General features: G+C 38.4%; 1 protein-coding gene and 1 long non-coding RNA gene across 3 annotated transcripts in view; one reads left to right on the top strand and one right to left on the bottom strand.

Moving 5' to 3' along the window:
- CCDC80 (coiled-coil domain containing 80) overlaps nt 1–16,706 on the top strand; it is a 38,265-nt gene extending 21,559 nt beyond the window's left edge. For both annotated transcript variants that reach the window (XM_021934053.2, XM_021934054.2), the window contains exons 5-9: nt 3,078–3,214; nt 4,997–5,145; nt 11,919–12,022; nt 14,562–14,642; nt 16,039–16,706. In XM_021934053.2, the coding sequence (XP_021789745.1) occupies nt 3,078–3,214; nt 4,997–5,145; nt 11,919–12,022; nt 14,562–14,642; nt 16,039–16,385 (818 nt within the window). In that variant the 3' untranslated portion in view covers nt 16,386–16,706. The remainder of the gene's footprint in view (nt 1–3,077; nt 3,215–4,996; nt 5,146–11,918; nt 12,023–14,561; nt 14,643–16,038) is intronic.
- LOC103881830 lies at nt 2,772–18,281 on the bottom strand. The gene is made up of 3 exons (XR_643381.4): nt 16,828–18,281; nt 5,274–5,817; nt 2,772–2,830 (listed from the first exon to the last, which is right to left on the bottom strand). It is a non-coding gene; the product is annotated as an uncharacterized LOC103881830 (long non-coding RNA).
- Between the last annotated feature and the right edge of the window lie 1,270 nt (nt 18,282–19,551).

Here is a 19,551-nt window from a genome sequence, read left to right as displayed (position 1 = left end):
GCTTTTCCGAATTGTCCACTTTGAGACAAAGGGGATAGCTTTCATATCTATCCCCTCTTCTACTACATCAACCATTGAATGTGAGCTGTCCCATGGTAGGGGTGTGACTTGGGGAAAGGTGGCTCCCTTCTAAGCAGATCAGTTGTCAGAGATCTAACTGCTTATATTGACAGCACCCTTAGTTCTGAAGGTAGCATCTGGACAGCACAGCACAGTGTCCACTACAGTTTCCTTAGTTTCAACCTTAATAATGTGATGGGGTGGAGCCAGATAATGTCTATACTCAGTTGTCTATTGCCATAATAAGGTGAAGTAACAAAGACCACAAACCTTGGTGGCACATACAGTAAACATCCATTTAGTGACAAGTTTCTAGGGTTCAGCTGATCTGGGCTGGGATTGATTAGGTTTGCTCATGCATCTACAGTCAGCAACAGGGTGGCTAAGAGGTTCTGCTGATCTTGGCTGGGCTTGCACACCTGTTGGGGGTCAATGGGCTGTCAGCTGACCTGGGGTAGCCTTGGTTAGGATGAGAACAGGGTAACTTGGCTTGACTGACCCTCCAGCAAGCTGGTGTGGGCATATTCTCATGGAAATGGCAGAAGCAAGAACAATCCCTAATGCATAAGCCCATTTCTAGCCTCTGTTTGTGTCATTGTGCTAATATCCCATTGACCAAAGCCAGTGATATGGATGAGCTCAGAATCAAGAGGCAGGACAGCTCAACCCATTTCCCATATGAAGAAGCTGCAGTTACTGGGCAAGGGTATAGCTACAGGGAGAGGGAAGAATTGGTGCTATATTAAAAATCTACTACAATCTCCAGCTTCCTTCCATCTGAGCCATTCAGTGGTTTTGTGACTTTATCCATTAAGTGGATGCTAATGGTCTAATTCTGGTTCTAATTAGGAGCTTGAACTCTGTCCGAGTTATTGGTTCTAGCACTCAGCACAGAACCAACTCTGGACATTAGTGATAAATATTTCATTGAATGAACAAAAGCAAGAATGAATGTATGTTGGGAATTAAAAATTATAATTTCCAAGTACAAGATAAAATCTGGTTTGTAAAGTCTTAGAACGTTAGTTGTTAAGAACATTTTTTAAAAACCAGTTTTTGAATGGTTTTCTTTATGATTATTATTGTTACTATTCACAAAGTAAAATATGTTCCTTGTTAAAATTTGAATAACGTAGGTATGCAGAATAAACAATAAAAGTTTTCACTTCACCTTTTCCTATGGACTTTTTCCTATGTGTATTTCCATATGAATGTATCTTTTTTTGTTTTTATTTCCTTATAACCAAGAATAAAGTCATACTATGCATTTTGTTTTGCAACTTGTTTTTATACTCAACAAGATACATTTAAAAATATAAATCTAGGCCGGGCGCGGTGGCTCAAGCCTGTAATCCCAGCACTTTGTGAGGCCGAGACGGGTGGATCACGAGGTCAGGAGATCAAGACCATCCTGGCTAACACGGTGAAACCCCGTCTCTACTAAAAAATACAAAAAACTAGCCGGGCGAGGTGGCGGGCGCCTGTAGTCCCAGCTACTCCGGAGGCTGAGGCAGGAGAATGGCGTAAACCCGGGAGGCGGAGCTTGCAGTGAGCTGAGATCCGGCCACTGCACTCCAGCCCGGGCGACAGAGCAAGACTCCGTTTCAAAAAAAAAAAAAAAAAAATATATATATATATATATATATATATATATACTGTAAATTAATTTAAATTTTTCTAATAACAAAAATGTACATTTGAAAAATAGTTTATATGCATGAGACCTATCACCTTTTATGTTGCAGACAGTGCTTGGTTCTCATCTAGGCTCTCAGCTCCTTTTCCTTTGGACCACCTCCATGAAGCACTGTTATGACTTTGGGAAGGAATACAGATTGATTCTTTCCTCTCTCATTTTGATTTGCTTTGGAGAAATAAAGTTCCTTGTTTATACACTTTCAACAATCCTAACCAAATAAAAGTAACAGTTAAGTTATAATTATCCCCTTTTTATTAATGAAGAGTAATGTCTGTGGTACTCAAATTATAACATCTCATTTGCAAAATTGTGGTTGTTTTTACTGTGGTATAGTATTGCAGTACAGTACTGTTCACTGGGTAGTGCTGTTGGTAATAAGTGATAGGCTCTCATTGCTAATTTTCCTGTTATCACATATTTGCTAACGTTAATTTTTCACATTTGTTTTTAATATAGGGGATTATTTTGCAGATAAAATCTTAGGTAGGGTTGAGAGATACACTGTGACTTGTTTGAGAGGGAAGAAGTAAATAAAGTTCTTCTGTCCTTGAAAATGTTAAAATGCTTTCCCGACATACAAGTTGCCATGTAAAACCACTGGTATCTTGATTTTCATGCTTCCCATTAATCCAGTGACACCTTCCGGAACCATTCTGAATTATAAGGATTTATTTGAGGGGGTTGATAATTGAAAAAATATATAGTGATTTAAAATTTCCATAAATTGTCACATTTTGTTTGAAACTGTATTCACTTACAAAAGTTGCATTATGAATAGCTTGACTTCTTTTGGAGCCAAAATGAACCTGTGACTAGGTTTCAACAGAAACTCTATTTTTCTCTATAGATATGACATGCTTACTGGGTCCCAAAGTTAATTCTATACCAAAAAAGAGGAACAGACACAGATTTTAGACTCAGAATTACGTTTAATGGAAACAGAACTTAACAAAAGTGTCTGGGTTGGTCCAGTTCCCCGGTGAGTTGGGGTGAAGACTGACTCCCTGGGTGAGCTGCAGTCTTCTCCTAGGTGTGACTCAGCAGTCTCCACTCTCACTTTGTTCCTGTTTGCTACGAACAGGATGGACAGAGATAGAGCCTTGATCATCTATAGAAGAGTAGCTTTCAAAACTTTATTCATGTATTTGTTTCTATATTTATTAACTCACTCTGAAAACTTTTGTTCAAACACAATGTGAGTTGAATATATAAAACTAATGAAGGCTGGTGTGATTAGGCCCAGAGCCTTCACCCATTCACTTCCCAGTGATTTCTGTCTTGCCACACCCATATTCATTCACATTTTATTTCCCTTAAGATAATGAGAAGCCCATGCGAGTGGTGGATGATGAAGACTTGGTAGACCAGCATCTCATCAGCGAGCTGAGGAAAGAGTACGGAATGACCTATAATGACTTCTTCATGGTGCTAACAGATGTGGATCTGAGAGTCAAGGTACAATTGCTTATTTTGAATAACGTAGTGCTATTTTTTAGAATAGCAAATCTGAATTGTTTTGTTAATGAGTCCATTCAATTTATGAGTAAGTATAAATTATTTTATAAGTGGGAAGGTTTTGAGATGAGCCAAATTTTCCATGTTGTCGTATGAATTTGCATCCAGAAATGTGGTATCTGGCAAAGACTGAGTTGGGGTGACTTCCCACAGCCCAGCTAGTTGACTCAGACTAAATTCTTTTCTAACACCAATGTTTTACATTCATAAGAAACTGATTAAAGAGCTATGATGTGCCAGGTCCTGGAGATAAAAGGTGAAGAGTGGTCTCTGCCTTCAAGAAACCCATATTTAACGTAGGCCTATCTCAGAGGGGTCTAAAAGTGTGCTTCCTGATCCAATGTGGACAAGAGTTTGGGGTTTTACACCTACTTTCTTTCTATGCTTACGGACAAAGGTTCTGAACCATGAAAAACTATGCCATGTAATAATAACAATAACAAAAATAGTCACTTTATCAAGTGCTTTCCTTATGCCTGGCACTTTCTTCAACCCTTTGCAATCCTTATCTTACACGTCTAAGATAAGTGCTAGTATTATTTTTGTTTCACAGAGGAAAAAAACAGAGGCCCAGAATGGTTAAGTAACTAGCCCAAGGTCACCATGCAGTTAATGTTGAACTTCATTCCCACAGAGGCTGGCTCCAGAACCCACTGTCTTAACAATTCTGGCATACTGGCACTATATCACTGAAAATACATTTTACTAAAGTTTATCTTAGTACCTTTTTAAAGCATTCCCTAAACAATTTTTAAAACAACTTATCAAAATATTCTTTTAAAGTTCCAGGCTTCTGAAACCATGTAAATGGGGAACATAAAAAATATTCATGAAAAAGTCATCCATATACCATGCTTGTGTGAGAATCTTCAGGGGAAAAAAGGCTATCTGTGCTATCAGAATAGCTGACCCAACATGCAATATATTTCTGGATCTGGAGAGATGGCGCCATTAGCTAATTCTGAACATGTGTTGTCCCATTTCTAATGAGAGAGATTGGGCCAGATAATCTCTAAGGTCCTTACCAGCTCTCACATTCTGTGATTTACTGAATTCCCACAGAGGGTGGAGCTTCGAGCCATGTCCAGGCTGCTCTCCAGCTTACACTGATTATGCTCAGCCAGCCCCTAAATCCATCTAAGGTTGCTTTTGTAAGTCCAGGCAACTGTGATTCAGGAACCTGAATTTCATTGTCTTTAAGTTGGATCCCAACTTATTTCTGAGAATATGTACAAAGCATGACTTAATATTAAGTGATGCTTACTCAGTAAAACAATCCCTGGGACCACAGAACAGGCCTTGGTGGAAAACTACTCTTATTGCTCAGGTTACACACTCGAACATGTCATTCCATTTAGTTTCCTGTGTTAGGTACAGTGTTTCTCACTTCTTCTCCAGTTGTTAGTCAATAGGAACCTTAGTGCCAAAGGTAGAGAGGTGAACATAGGACTTGTATGGTGAGGAAGGCATGGACCCTTTCCAACAAAAGGAGTGTAGTTAAGAATTCCTTGTAAAAGAAGCAGTTGTTTCATGGAATCTAACCCTCAAAACATCAGCAGAGGGTACTATTGCAGGAGAGCATTTATGAAGCAATATGTCCTCCAGGCTCTGATTTCAAAGATTTCCCCAGAGCTCCTCCGAATTCTCACAGGTTCTCTATCCTCTGAATAGAGAAAAGAAATGCACTTGTACATTAAATGCATTCTATTCTTTCTTAAACAGCAATACTATGAGGTGCCAATAACAATGAAGTCTGTGTTTGATCTGATCGATACTTTCCAGTCCCGAATCAAAGATATGGAGAAGCAGAAGAAGGAGGGCATTGTTTGCAAAGAGGACAAAAAGCAGTCCCTGGAGAACTTCCTATCCAGGTACATCACCTTTGGAGTCGTGAAAGAGGAAGGTGCAAATTTGTTCTGAGTGAGCTCATGAAAATGCCAAAGAAACACAGAGCCCACATGTGTTTACAGAGAGTAACCCCCACTGGAGAAAAACCTACCCATCTTTGACCACTGGGCTTTGTCTTGTCCTGTTGAAGTGTCTCTGGCTACAAGGCTGGCTGGGTTCAGCTCCAAGCATCAGTGTTGATTTGGTGGCTCTGGATAGTTCTTTTCTCCTTTTTTTTTTTTTGCTCTTTTTTTTTGGTACAGAAAATAGAATCCTGACCTCCCAAGAAGGTTAATTTACTCAGTCAGTAAATCTGGAGATCTCTGCATCTAGCATTTCTATTTTGCATATTTATTTATTAGGCCCCTTCTGGTTCCAAACAGGATTTGGCACACTGTGCTGGATTTTCCGCTTCCTTCCAACTCTGCAGGAAACAACAAAAGCCCCACTAAGACCTCAAAAGGAGAAATCCTCTTGACCCAGTTTCATGAATTTTTCGACAGTGTCATTTATTGAAGGCCATCTTGTGACAACCCCAGTGTCCATGGGGGAGCAGCATACCCAGAGAAGAGTGTAAAAACAACTCAATCTGTTACAGGACAAGGGTCCCAATCCAGGGTTCTTGGATCTCGTGCAAGAAAGAATTCAGGGCGAATCTGCAGTGCAAAGTGAAAGCAAGTTTATTAAGAAAGTAAAGGAATAAAAGGATAGCTACTCCGTAGACTGAGCAGCCCAGAGGGCTGCTGGCTGCCCATTTCTGTGGTTATTTTTCGATGATATGCTTAACACGGGATGGATTATACTTGCCTCTCCTTTTTAGACCATATAGGGTAACTTCCCAACATTGCTATGGCATTTGTAAACTGTCATGGCGCTGGGAGTATAGCAGTGAGGATGACCAGAAGTCACTCTCATCGCCATTTTGATCTTGGTGGATTTTGGCTGGCCCCTTTACTGGAAACTGTTTTATCATCAAGTTCTTTATGACCTGTATTTTGTGCTGACTTCCTGTCTCATCCTGTGACTTAGAATGCCTTAATCGTCTGGGAATACAGCCCAGTAGATTTTAGCCTCATTTTACCCAGCTCCTATTTAAGATGGAGTTGCTTTGGTTTAAACGCCTCTGACAAATCCACTTTTCTCCCTTCTCCTTCACTCCCCCGATGTAGGATGAAACTTCTACAGAGACTTTGGGGCCCTAGGAGGTGCAAAGTTGCAGAAAACTATATGCAACAAACTTACAGAGGTCCCAGTATAAACGCCACTCCAGCTATACTGTGTGGTTAAGGGGTTCCAGAAACCAAGCAAGCATGTAATACACATTTAGTGCTTGAGCCTCCAAGCCAAATCTTTACTCATGTCTCTAAAAGCACATTCTCTATATGTGAGACAGAGCTTTAAGAAGGATATGATTAGGAAGTGGATAATCTGAATTTTTACAGATTTGTGAAGCTTGGGTCTTCTAGGATGTAACATCATGATATATAAAGAGTACAGAACTTACCATTCATCCAAGTTTTGAGTCTGCAACTTACTAGCTATGTTGACCCTTTTCAATTAAACTGCCTGAAAAGTCTCTCACCCATAAAATTAAAAACAGTAGCAAGCAGCTCTATCTCCATCCATCTCCATTTCACATAGCCATTATACCTGTGACCACTTTTTGTGTGCTAATCTCTGGGCCAAGCACTTCACCTTCATTGCCTAGTTTTACCCTTACAAGAATCCCATTATCTAAACACTGTGACTATTGTCATGTTGCAGGAGAGACAACTGAAGCCAATGGAGGTTAAGTAACTTTCATCACTGATCTAGTGTCAGCTCTAGGAGTCAGTACCCTGGGACAATTTGACTCCCCAAATCTACCTTCTCATCTTATGCTCCTTTTGAAAATATGATGTGAATTATTATTAGTTCTGAACCTAAAGGCCTAGAATTTGAAGCAAAACGAAGAAACTCTTAAAACCACAGAATTTCAGCTCTGAAAGGAAACCAAGGCTCTTCCTTCATCCAAATTCTCCATGCAGTGCAAGTATCCAAAATGGAAATAGAAGGCATACACCTTCATAAGGATTTAAAATCAACTCAGCCTTAGGGTCAGCCTCCACTGAGAAAGAGCTCTGAGCTTCACTGGACAATGCATTCTCTTTGTCTGGTCTCAGGGGTACTAAAACACCAACTTCTGATCCAAGATCATCACTTTAGGTGACGATAATTGAAATAAATGTATTAAATGTATAATGCCTATGTGAAATGATGAAGTTGTTTAATTACTGGGTTTATAAGCAAGATCAAACATTATTCAAAGCCCTCTTAAAAGTGATGGCAAAAATTTGCTGGGTTATGAATTGGAAAATAACATTTAAAAGACTAATTCAGAAGTTTTTCTTTTCTTTTCTTTTCTTTTGCTCTTAAGGTGCTTTTGTTTTTTTCTTTTTAAGGTAGAAATTCTTTAGAAGTTTATTTTTGATTTTAACAGTGTTAAATATATTTCAAGTTATAAATTCAAGACTTCAGTTCCAAAACTTCTGAATTAGGCTTCTAAATTTTATCTTCCAATTTGTAACCCAGCAAACTTTTGCCATCGCTTTTAAGAGGGCTTTGAATAATGTTTGATCTTGCTTATAAACCCAGTAATTAAACAACTTCATCATTTCACATAGGCATTATGCATTTAATACATTTCTTTCAATTATTTGAAATTAAACAAACAAAATCTTTCTGAGTACTTAAAGATCTGTAAGTTTAATAAGTTAATTTTACAAATACAGTGAATCTAACGTTCTCTCAGATATTCCAAAAACTGCATACACTGTAAGATTTCAACTTAGCCACAAGTCTAAACCAATTACTTAATTACGCATTCTAATTTGGAGTTTCAAGTTGTCATTTTATTAGGCCAAATTCTCTTAAGCTTCACAATAATATAAATTATATATATATACATAATACATATATAACCAGAATTATATATACACAAACATATATATAATTATTACTATGTTACTATAATTTTGATTATTTGGAAACTTTTTCTTCTTAATTCTAAATCTTCCAGGGTTAGTGCTCTATCCCAGTAAATTCAGGTTGCCCACCCTATAAAGCAGACAGTTATCATCCAATTCATTGATGTTACTTAAAACCAGAGATTTGTCATGAGACTGGCAGTTATAGACATCCTCAGAGATTCTTCTTACCATCCCTAGGTAGAGTGTCTTTTTATAACCACTGTCATGGGTTTCAACATTTTAAAGGGAAAGCTGACATCGTCTCAGTTTTCTTCATTCACAAAAACTTGTAATACTCCTGTAGGTTGATTACTTAAATTTTGTATTTTTTTGATTCTTAAGAAATGTACAAATACTATAAAGTCTTTTGAACTAGATAGGGTCCTAAGATGTGTAAATGTATTTTCCACCTAATGTAAGAGTTTTAAGGGCTCTTATCTTCATCACTACTATAGGAATATACATCTTTTATGGATATTCAGAGATATATATAATTACAATTTGGATGTCCCATAACGGTACCTGACTTGTGGTCACAACTCATAAAATCATTCTGCTAATAATCCTAATTTATTGGAAGGATTAAAGTGGAATAGTGTACTACTTAAAGGCATGAGCAAGACAAAATGAGTTTGATTCCAGGTTCCTCTATTTACTAGCTGTGTGACCCTGAGCTAATTACTTAACCATTCTGGGCTTCAGTTTTCTCATTTGCAAAATGAAAATTGTAAGTGTATTTTTGTTTAAGACTATTGTGAAGGGTACATTCAATACTAAAGGTAAAGATGGCCCAGGACCTAGTACAAAGCAGGTAGTCAATAAATGCTACTTATTAGTAGTCCTAGGGTCAGTTATTCTGGTCCTATAGAGAACTTTGCCATCAAGGAAGAGTTACCAGAAAGAGATTTAGTAAATACTCCAGAATTGAAACCTAGGCAAACAGAAATGAAAAAAAAAAAAAAATTACAGTCCTGCAATTAAACCAGTATCCAAATGGGAATTTTCCTTCAAATTTGCTGAGTGGTTGGTGGGTTTACACAGGCTAGTTTCAGCTGACCAGACTCTGAAGCCAGTCTAGTCTTCAATAGCATTCATTTGGTTCAGGGTATAATCACCTTTCCCTGAGACAGAAGCCCCAAAGAGTGGGCAAATGCATACTAATCTGGGCATGCCAGTTAAGAGAAGCAAACACATTCATAGCTTGTAAAGTTTTTATTTCCTGGGAAGCTAAAGTGACAGAAAAACAATTTGTCTAAAATAAGGGTCTGGGTCAGTTTCACAACTCTTGTTACATCTTTTGGAAGTTTCCTTCTGTGTCATGAGCTGGGACCTTGTATCTTAATGTGAAGGTCTGTGGGAAGCTGAATCACGACTTAGGGGAAATGACCTTCTCTTAGTTGTGTCTGGGACAGGGAGTCTGAGATCCCATCCCTCTCCAATCAGGACATTCAGTGTGCACATAGGTAAACAAACTAAAATAGACATCACCCAAAATAGCTCCTTCCAAGACACCCTACAGCTCTGTGTAAGGCCAGGAAGGCTGGTCTGGTTTGGATGCTGGCTAGGGGGCCAGTGCTGGTCTGGCGTGCCTCCTAAGGAAGCAGGAGAAGTACCTGAGACTGTCATGTTTGCGATCTGACAGCAGTCACTGTTCCCTTCCTAAGAAACATTGGATAGTCTCAGAGGCTCCTCTCTTGTCCTTTGTGCCAAACACATTCAGCTCCCTGTCCTCAGTAGAGATCTTAGTTTTTCTTTCCCTTTAAAAAAAAAAAAAAAAAAGGCAGAGGAAGTGAATGTAATGTCACAGCAAGCAATACTTGGCGAACCTTGCGACAGGCATCCATTCAGAGGTTGTATTTCATCAAACTATCATTTTCTCTTATTCACCCAAACCACTATTCCCTCAAGAGGCCATTTTCTTTGGGGTTGAAAACTCTCATGTTCACTCCTGATGCTAGAAGGAGCACAGGGATCAAAGCCATGAATAAAATTAACCGGCTGTCAGCTCTATGAGTGCACTAACACCCTGCAGTCACCTGCACTGAAGGCAAAAAGCAAAACTCCAGTGAAGATGGAAGTTGAGACAACTCTACACAGTTGCCCCTTAGATGCATACCCTCTCTCTTTTATACCCTCTTGCAGACCCTGATAGCAGCAGCCAAAATACCATGTCTGAGGGTAGTAGATCAGGGAAACCACTGGACCAGGAGTCTGAGAAGTGTCTATATTTTGGTAATGCTTCTTAGATTTACTAGTTGGGCAAGTTATTCACTTCTCTAAGCCTTGTTTTGTTATCTGCATAATGGGGAAAATAATCTGCAGCCTCAATGAGCTCTAAAGAAGAACCATATTGCATTGGTGAAAGTGAGCTATAAAATGATACACAAACCTAAGGACTGAATAGGTTATTTGATGGTGCTGTGATGGATAATGTCAATGTCTGTTAATGGATTAAGTTCTACATCTAGAAGCCTGCAGATTAAGACATAATCTTCTATATCCATGTCATCATGTGGATAACTTGCATTGATAAGTTTGAGAGCTGAATTCTTGTAACATTCCTGTGAACAACATACTGCTATTTTTTATTTTAAAAATAAGGAAGGCCGGGCACAGTGGCTCACGCCTGTAATCCCAGCACTTTGGAAGGCTGAGGCGGGCAGATCACAAAGTCAGGAGATCGAGACCATCCTGGCTAACACAGTGAAATACCGTTTTTACTAAATATACAAAAAAATTAGCCAGGTGTGGTGGCACGTGCCTGTAGTCCCAGCTACTCGGGAGGCTGAGGCAGGAGAATCACTTGAATCCAGGAGGTGGAGGTTGCAGTGAGCCGAGATCATGTCACCGTACTCCAGCCTTGACGACAGAGTAAGACTCTGTCTCAAAAAAAAAAAAAAAGGAAAAGAAAAGAAAAGAAAAAGAAATAAGGAAAAACTGAGACTTTGGTGAATTGAGTGATATGCTCAACGACACCCAAAAAGACAAAAGCCTTTTCTACTACTCTACTGTGTTGGAACTGTAAAAACAGAAACTAAGTTTACTATACATTCTAAAATCTTATGGTTCTAGGCTTAATATCATTCCAATTCATAGAAGTACTTTGTAAGCATTGGCTCTTATTCATAACAGGGTACATTTTAGAAATTGCATTTGCCTCTGGAAGAACCACTGGCTACTGAGGAAGGTACATAGGGTTTTGTTTTTCCAGAAATCCTCTTTGAACCTTTAAACCACTATTCCATTTTCCTTTTTCCTGTCACTGTAATCTACTTAACATTCAGTTACCTTTTTCTACTCTATCTCCCATCCATGTATTCATTTCTTAACTCCCTCTAAACTCTAGCAGTCACTCTACTAAGACCAGTTCTCTTCGGTTACCTTCTGAGTTTCTCATTTCTGTTGCTACAGTCTAATGTACAATTTTGGCCTGTCTTCATTGCATCTGAGAGTTTGTCTCTCCCCAAGTGACCTCATTAGGCATGGTGACCACAGACTCATGCTTAACACGTCATGCTAATGCCAAGGCAGAAAGACTGTGAAGTTACAACAGAAAAACTACAAGAGTGTGGCAATGCAGTTTAATGGCTTTGAGAAGCTATGGGATAGTTCTAAGCATGTGTTTTTTTGTTTTTGTTTTTGTTTTCTGGGTACAGAAAAAAATTGCTAGCCTAAGTCACTCTGGTTTCCTACACTGGTTTCTATTGTTTGAAGTAGTAAGGAATAATGGTGTCCTGCTTTTTTTCCAGGTTCCGGTGGAGGAGGAGGTTGCTGGTGATCTCTGCTCCTAACGATGAAGACTGGGCCTATTCACAGCAGCTCTCTGCCCTCAGTGGTCAGGCATGCAATTTTGGTGAGTGGGAAGCCACCTCATTACTGCTTTCCCATACCACTCTCCTCCCGGTCAATTCTAAAATGGAACATAGAATCTTAGATCATCAAAATGATTCCCAGTTCAGACTGTTCAGGTTTCCAGACACATACTCTATTATATTGAGTATAAAGTTGCTTTTAGACTGGAGCTTTAGTCTACTGTGGATTTTTTTTTTCCCCTCAATATTCTCTCCTCTCTAGTTCTTCTTCATTCATGTGTTTGAAAATATCTTCTGATTTACTTTTAATGATCTGTATCATTTGTCTTCAGTTTTTTTTTTTTTAATTGTCTCACTTAGGTATTATCATTCACTTCGGTAATACTTGAATATCTACTTACATACCATCATTGGATACTCCATAGATTAAATGTCTTTTTTTAAAATAGGAGTGGCTCTGGGAATTAATATATTAATTGAAGCAGACTATATTGCCCTTCTCTTAAAAATGATTTTTATCTTCAAAACTCAGAAGACTTAGTGAACAAATTTTATAAAAAAATGATTTTTATAACCAAGCACTAAGAAAGTAGCAAGATCTCTTAAGTAAAACCTTATTTGAAAGACAAGCAAGCCAAAGAAAAACATAGTTTACTGTTTTTTTGTAGTGAACCGCTCAGTATTTTGAAAACGAATATATGCTTTATTTACCAAACATTTTTATTCTAGTGTCCTGAAGGAGCTAATATCATTTTGGATATGGATATATAGGCAGTAAAATGAATAGTATATAGAACTTACTACTAAGTTCAATGATAAATCAAGAGGATGACTACAATTTCAAGAGTAGAAGTCATGAGTGAAATCTCATATGAGATATGCCTCTGCAGAAGGAGAATTTTGAGAGATTCACTGGGCAGGGGCAGGGGCAGGGGGAAGTAGCTAAGGGCAACAAATTAAAAAATTCTCCGGTAGAATATAGATGAATCACCATTATTTTGATGCCTCTATTAGGAGGAAGAATCATCTACTAGTTACAGAACTGTGCTTGATTTTTTTTAAAAAGGGAAGAGTGTAAGTTTTGTAAAGCATTAACAGAGCCAAGGTCCTTGTTATGACCTAGTATGTGTAAATTATAAGTACATTTTAATTTTAAGATATGAAATAACTCAAAGGAAGGCCAAAACCAAGCTCATAATAGTAAGAACAATAGAAAATTCAGAAATTTTTATTTGTACTCCTATTATCAAGGTTAATAATTTAAGACTTTATATTAACATATAAATTTGATTGTGCCAGTATTCTTAAGCTCACTTTATTCATAGCCACCAATGTTGCCAGTTAAGATAGAAGTTCTTACAGCAGTTAAGAACCTTTACAAAAAAAATATAAAGCCACAGTTTGTTAATTTTCCAAAGATGCTTTTGTAGCAGCTATGTGGTGGTACTTTATTTTTAAATCTCTGCACACAGATCCTATGTCACACTGTGAAAGCAAACCCTTTTGTACTATACCCGAAACGTGAACAAATAATATTCACATGTATTAATTAACGAATAATTAAATTGATGATCTTCCCTTTTGAAAACATGACTAACCAATATGTAGAACAGAATACTTCACTTCTCTGGGAAAAGAGTAAAGGTGAAAAAAAAATTTCTTGAATAGCGTTGTGCCTAGATTTTAGCTTCACCTTAGAAGTGCTCTCCCATGGCAGTGTTCAATTTTCTCTCCTGGACAATAAACAGCACCAACAATCTTATTATTAGTTCCAAGTTATTACCCTGACCTGGTTGGGATTTTATTTAAAACTATGAAAGCTTGATATGATGGCTTGACAGCCCCTTTGTCCTCCTATTTTCTTTCTCCGGAATTCTCTTCATGTGCACTTCATCTTCAAAAGAATTCCAACAAGCTACCAAGGCATGACCTTCCCCCCTGTCCTGAAACTTTAGCAGAGGATATGAAAGCAAGCTGTGCTTGCTTAAATGTTTTGCCTTTGAATCCTCTAAATTAGTGGTTAAAAAAAACAAAAACAAAAACAAACAAACAAAAAACATATCCTTTAAGCTAACACAGTTTTGTGTGAGAAAGCAGAACAATTTCTTTAACGATCACAATTGATGGAGTCTATAGTCTTTTCTCTGAAAGTTAAGTTAGCCATAAAAGCTGTTATAAATTCAGAACACTAACTAGCTTAGATCAGCTCAGATATTTTAATGTTCCAATGGCTTCATCTTTTCTTTCTTTCTTTCTTTCTTTCTTTCTTTCTTTCTTTCTTTCTTTCTTTCTTTCTTTCTCTCTTTCTTTCTTTCTTTCTTTCTTCTTCTTTCTTTCTTTTTCTTTCTTTCTTTTTTTGTCATTTAGTAGAATGAGAATCACAGTTGGTCTTCTTCGAGGTTTTGGAAGTATTTGCTTCCTTATGGTAAAAATTTTAAATGGATGATTCTTCTCAATCAGGTTATGCTCTATATTCTTTTTAAATTTAAACGATTTTTAATTGTCAGATATCAGGGCTTTGTGGAAAATGATGACTTCTAATCCTTTCCTCTAATTCTATGGTTTTCTTTTTTCTTTCAGGTCTGCGCCACATAACCATTCTGAAGCTTTTAGGCGTTGGAGAGGAAGTTGGGGGAGTGTTAGAACTGTTCCCAATTAATGGTAATGTGTTGTTATTTTGAAGCAGTATGAACTAGTGTTAAGTTCAGTTAAATAACATTAAGCTGTATGCTAGCAGTGGGTGTATCTCTAAGGTGAACAAAGTTCACTGATTCCTCCTCCCACTTCATGCACTTGTGCATGTGTGCATGTGTGTGCACGGGATATGTAGGGGAAGGGGTGTGGAGTACAGGGACTTATATTATTTCTAATATAAACCATTCAAAGTAACAGTAAAACTATCCATTTTTCTTAACTAAAATAATGCTTTTGGGGGGTCCATATAGGCCCTTATGGTTTACAAAGCATTTTCTTCTATTTTATATCATTTAATTCTCACAATAGTTTTGTGAGGCACATAGGTCATATCTCGTTGATTCCCTTTCAACAGATAAGGACATACACTAAAAGGCTCAGAGAAGCTGAAAGATACACACACTAAAAGGCTCAGAGAAGCCAGGCACGGTGGCTCATGCCTGTAATCCCACACTTTGGGAGGCCCAGGAGGGCAGAACACTTGAGGTCAGGAGTTTGAAACCAGCCTGGCCAACATGGTAAAACTCGTCTCTACAAAAAATATAAAACTTAGCCAGGTATGGTGGCATGCACCTGTAATCCCAGCTACTTGGGAGACTGAGGTAGGACAATTGCTTGAACCTCGGAGGTGGAGGTTGCGGTGAGCCGAGAGCACACCACTGCACTCCAGTCTGGGTGACAGAGCAAGACTCCATCTCAAAAACAAAACAAAAAACAAAACAAAACAAAACAAGACTAAAGGTTTCAGAAAGCAAATTCAGTCCTTTCTTCCAAGACCAAGCTCTTTAAATAAAATAATGTGTGTAAAATACTTAGCAGAGTGTCGAAACAGCAGACATGAAAGTATCAGCTCCTTTTCTCCTTCCCCTTTATTCTTATCACTATTCACAATAGTTTAAATATTCATCTAGATCTTAACGGAATTGGTATTTTCACTTTTAACAATGAAATAAGCTTTTTATTATAAAGATGTGTCAAAAGGAAAGCTGTAGTTACAGAGAAATAACTAAGCTAATTGGAAATAAACTTAGAAATGTAAACTATATAATCCTTGCTAGTGACAAATTTTAAAGAAATTAATCTTGCCAGGATTAAATTAAGGAATTGGTTTCATACTTTGTAACATTCCTACAAAAGACACATCGTGTGCCCGAAAGTTTGACCCTCATGATGTTGCAGAACAGCAGGGACATTTAATTTCTAGTAGAAAAAGCCCCAGCAAACTTCTTTAATTAGATTTTGAACTAAAGAGAAGAGGCTCATGGGTCCTCCCTATTCGCGCAGTGATTTCCTCACACTTCAATGTTTTCATGGGCTCTGACTGTTTAATGCACTAACAATAACTATTCCAATGTTATTCTAGGGAGCTCCGTTGTTGAGCGAGAAGATGTACCAGCCCATTTGGTGAAAGACATTCGTAACTATTTTCAAGTGAGCCCGGAGTACTTCTCCATGCTTCTAGTTGGAAAAGACGGAAATGTCAAATCCTGGTATCCTTCCCCAATGTGGTCCATGGTGATTGTGTACGATTTAATTGATTCGATGCAACTTCGGAGACAGGAAATGGCAATTCAGCAGTCACTGGGGATGCGCTGCCCAGAAGATGAGTATGCAGGCTACGGTTACCATAGTTACCACCAAGGATACCAGGATGGTTACCAGGATGACTACCGTCATCATGAGAGTTATCACCATGGATACCCTTACTGAACAGAAATATGTAACCTTAGACTCAGCCAGTTTCCTCTGCAGCTGCTAAAACCACATGTGGCCAGCTCCATTCTTCCATACTGCCTACTACATTCCCTGCCTTTTTCTTTCAGTGTTTTCTTAAGATTAAATAAATAGCAAACTTTCACCTATTCATGAGTTATTATTGAAACCTTAAATCATAAAGACATTTAAAAGAATTGTTTTTCTAACTGGAGGAGCTCTAGTGCTAAGTAATGGTACTGAAAATGGATATGATTTTCCTTTACTTACGTAAAGGACCTTATTTGGTATGAAAATTTTATAAAATATGTATTTATAGCTCTTTTTCTTATTTTTGTATTAATTGGTAAATGAAAACTCTGTTAAAGATCACACCACAAATGTTTTCAGGAAACATCTGAAAAGATAAAACAAAGAACAAGTAACTTTCAATACTTACTGAAATTGACACTTTTTGAAATGTCAGTCTGAAAATAATTAAGATATCTCTGCTTTGTATGTTTCTTTTATGAAATTTGATACCACAGGAGTCCAGTGATATTGGTCACAAAAGCCAGAGAAAGTACCAAGCCCAGCTTTGTTATCATAGCCACTTTCTGCCCAGCTTCTGTTATTTTTAGTGTTTTTTCAGATATAAATCGGGGTCCAGGAAATCCTCACCAGAATCTGGCACTGCAGCCAGAGGTGACACTTCCAGAGTTCTAGTAGGCTGCTATGGAATTTCTGGCATGAACATTCTTGACCCCTCACACTTTACCCCCTGTACAGCACAAGCATACCATGGAGATATTACAGGATCAGTTCCAGACCACCATAATAAAGTGGATATCGCGATAAAGTGAGTCACACAAAATTTTTGGTTTCTCAGTGCATATAAAATTTATGTTTACACTCTTTTGTAGTCTATCAAGTGTATAATAGCTTCATGTCTTAAAAATGTATATATTTTATTCTAAAAATACTTTATTGCTAAAAATTGCTAATTATCATAATCTTTTTGCCTTGATGTTGATGGCTGCTAAATGATCAGGGTGGTGGTTACTGAAGGTTGTGGGCGACGGTGGCAATTTCTTAAAATAAGACAGCAATGAAGTTTGCCACTTTGATTGACTTTTTCTTCATGAAAGATTTCTCTGCAGCATGTGATGTGTATGATAGCATTTTACCCATAGTAAAACTTCTTTTGAAATTGGAGCCAATCCTCTCAAACCCTGTTGCTGCTTTATTAATGAAACTTATGTAATATTCTAAATCCTTTGCTCTCATTTCAATAATGTACCTAGCAACTTACACAAGAGTAGATTCTATCTCAAGAAATCACTTTCTTTGTTTATTCATAAGAAGCAAGTCTTCATTTATTAAACTTTTGTACCGAGATTGCAGCAATTCAGTCACATCATCAGGCTCCACTTCTAATTCCAGTTCTCTTGCTATTTCCACTGTATCTGTATCAAAGCTTCCTCCAATGAAGACTTGAGCCCCTTAAAATAATCCATGAGGGATGGAATCAGCTTCCAAACTCATTAATCTTCATATTTTGACCTTCTCCCATGAATCACAATGTTCTTAATGGCATCTAGAATGGTGAATCCTTTCCAGAAGGTTTTTAATTTGCTCTGCCCAGATCCAATAGCGGACTCACAATCTGTGATAGCTATAGCCTTACGAAAAGTGCAAACCACTCCTTGATCCATGTGCTGCACAATAGATGTTGTGTTAGCAGGCATGAAAACATTAATCTCCTTGTATATCTCTGTCCAAGTTCTTGGGTGACTAGGTATATTGTCAATGAACGGCTACACACACACACACATACACACACACACACACACACACATTTTTTCGAGACGGAGTCTCACTCTGTCACCCAGGCTGGGGTGCAATGGTGCGATCTTGGCTCACTGCAACCTCCGCCTCTGGGGTTCAAGTGATTTGCCTGCCTCAGACCCCCGAGTAGCTGGATTTACAGGCACCCACCATTATGCCCAGCTAATTTTTGTATTTTTAGTAGAGATGCAATTTCACCATGTTAGTCAGGGTGGTCTCGAACTCCTGACCGCAGGTGATCCACCCACCTCGGCCTCCCAAAGTGCTGGAATTACAGGCATGAGCCACTGTGCCCGGCCCGAACGGCAATATTTTTAAAAGATTCTTTTTTTCTGAGCAGTAAGACTAAAAAAGTGGGCTTAAGATATCCAGTAAACCATGCTGTCCATAGACATGCTGTCATTCAGGCTTTGTTGTTCCATTTATAGAGCACAGGCAGAGTAGATTTAGCATAATTCTGAAAAGTCATAGGATTTGAGGAAATGGTAAATGAGCATTGATTTCAACTTAAAGTCACCACCTGCATTAACCTCTAACAAGAGAGTAAGCCTGTCGGGTGAAGCTTTGAAGTGAGGCATTGACTGCTTCTCTGTAGATACGCATGTCTGAGATGGCATCTTCTTCCAATATAAGGCTGTTTCATTTCTTTTGAAAATCTATTGTTTAGTGTAGCCACCTTCATTAATTATCTTAGCTACATCTGCTGGATAACTTGCTGCAGCTTCTAAATCAACATTTGCTGCTCGACTTTGCACTTCTATGGATGGACAAGGCTTCTTTTCTTAAAACTCACGAACCAGACTCTGCTACCTTCAAACTTTTTTTCTGAAGCTTCCTCACCTCCCTTAGCTTTCATAGAATTGAAGAGAGTTAGGGCCTTGTTCTGAATTAGGTTTTGGCTTAAGGGAATGTTGTGGCTGGCTTGATCTTCTTTTTTTTTTTTTTTTTTTGAGACGGAGTCTCGCTCTGTCGCCCAGGCTGGAGTGCAGTGGCCGGATCTCAGCTCACTGCAAGCTCTGACTCCCGGGTTCCCGCCATTCTCCTGCCTCAGCCTCCCGAGTAGCTGGGACCACAGGCGCCCGCCACCTCACCCGGCTAGTTTTTTGTATTTTTAGTAGAGATGGGGTTTCACCGTGTTAGCCAGGATGGTCTCGATCTCCTGACCTCGTGATCCGCCCGCCTCGGCCTCCCAAAGTGCTGGGATTACAGGCTTGAGCCACCGCGCCCAGCCTTGATCTTCTATTCAGGTGACTCAAAGTTTCTTCATAACAGCAATAAGGTTGTTTTACTTTCTTATCATTCATATATTCACAAAGTAGCACTTTTAATTTCCTCC

This window comes from Papio anubis, chromosome 2 (genome assembly GCF_008728515.1).
Source record: "Papio anubis isolate 15944 chromosome 2, Panubis1.0, whole genome shotgun sequence".
Classification (NCBI taxonomy): Eukaryota; Metazoa; Chordata; class Mammalia; order Primates; family Cercopithecidae; genus Papio; species Papio anubis.
Note: the sequence above shows the minus strand (reverse complement) of the source record. Positions and strands in the feature narration are given on the sequence as shown.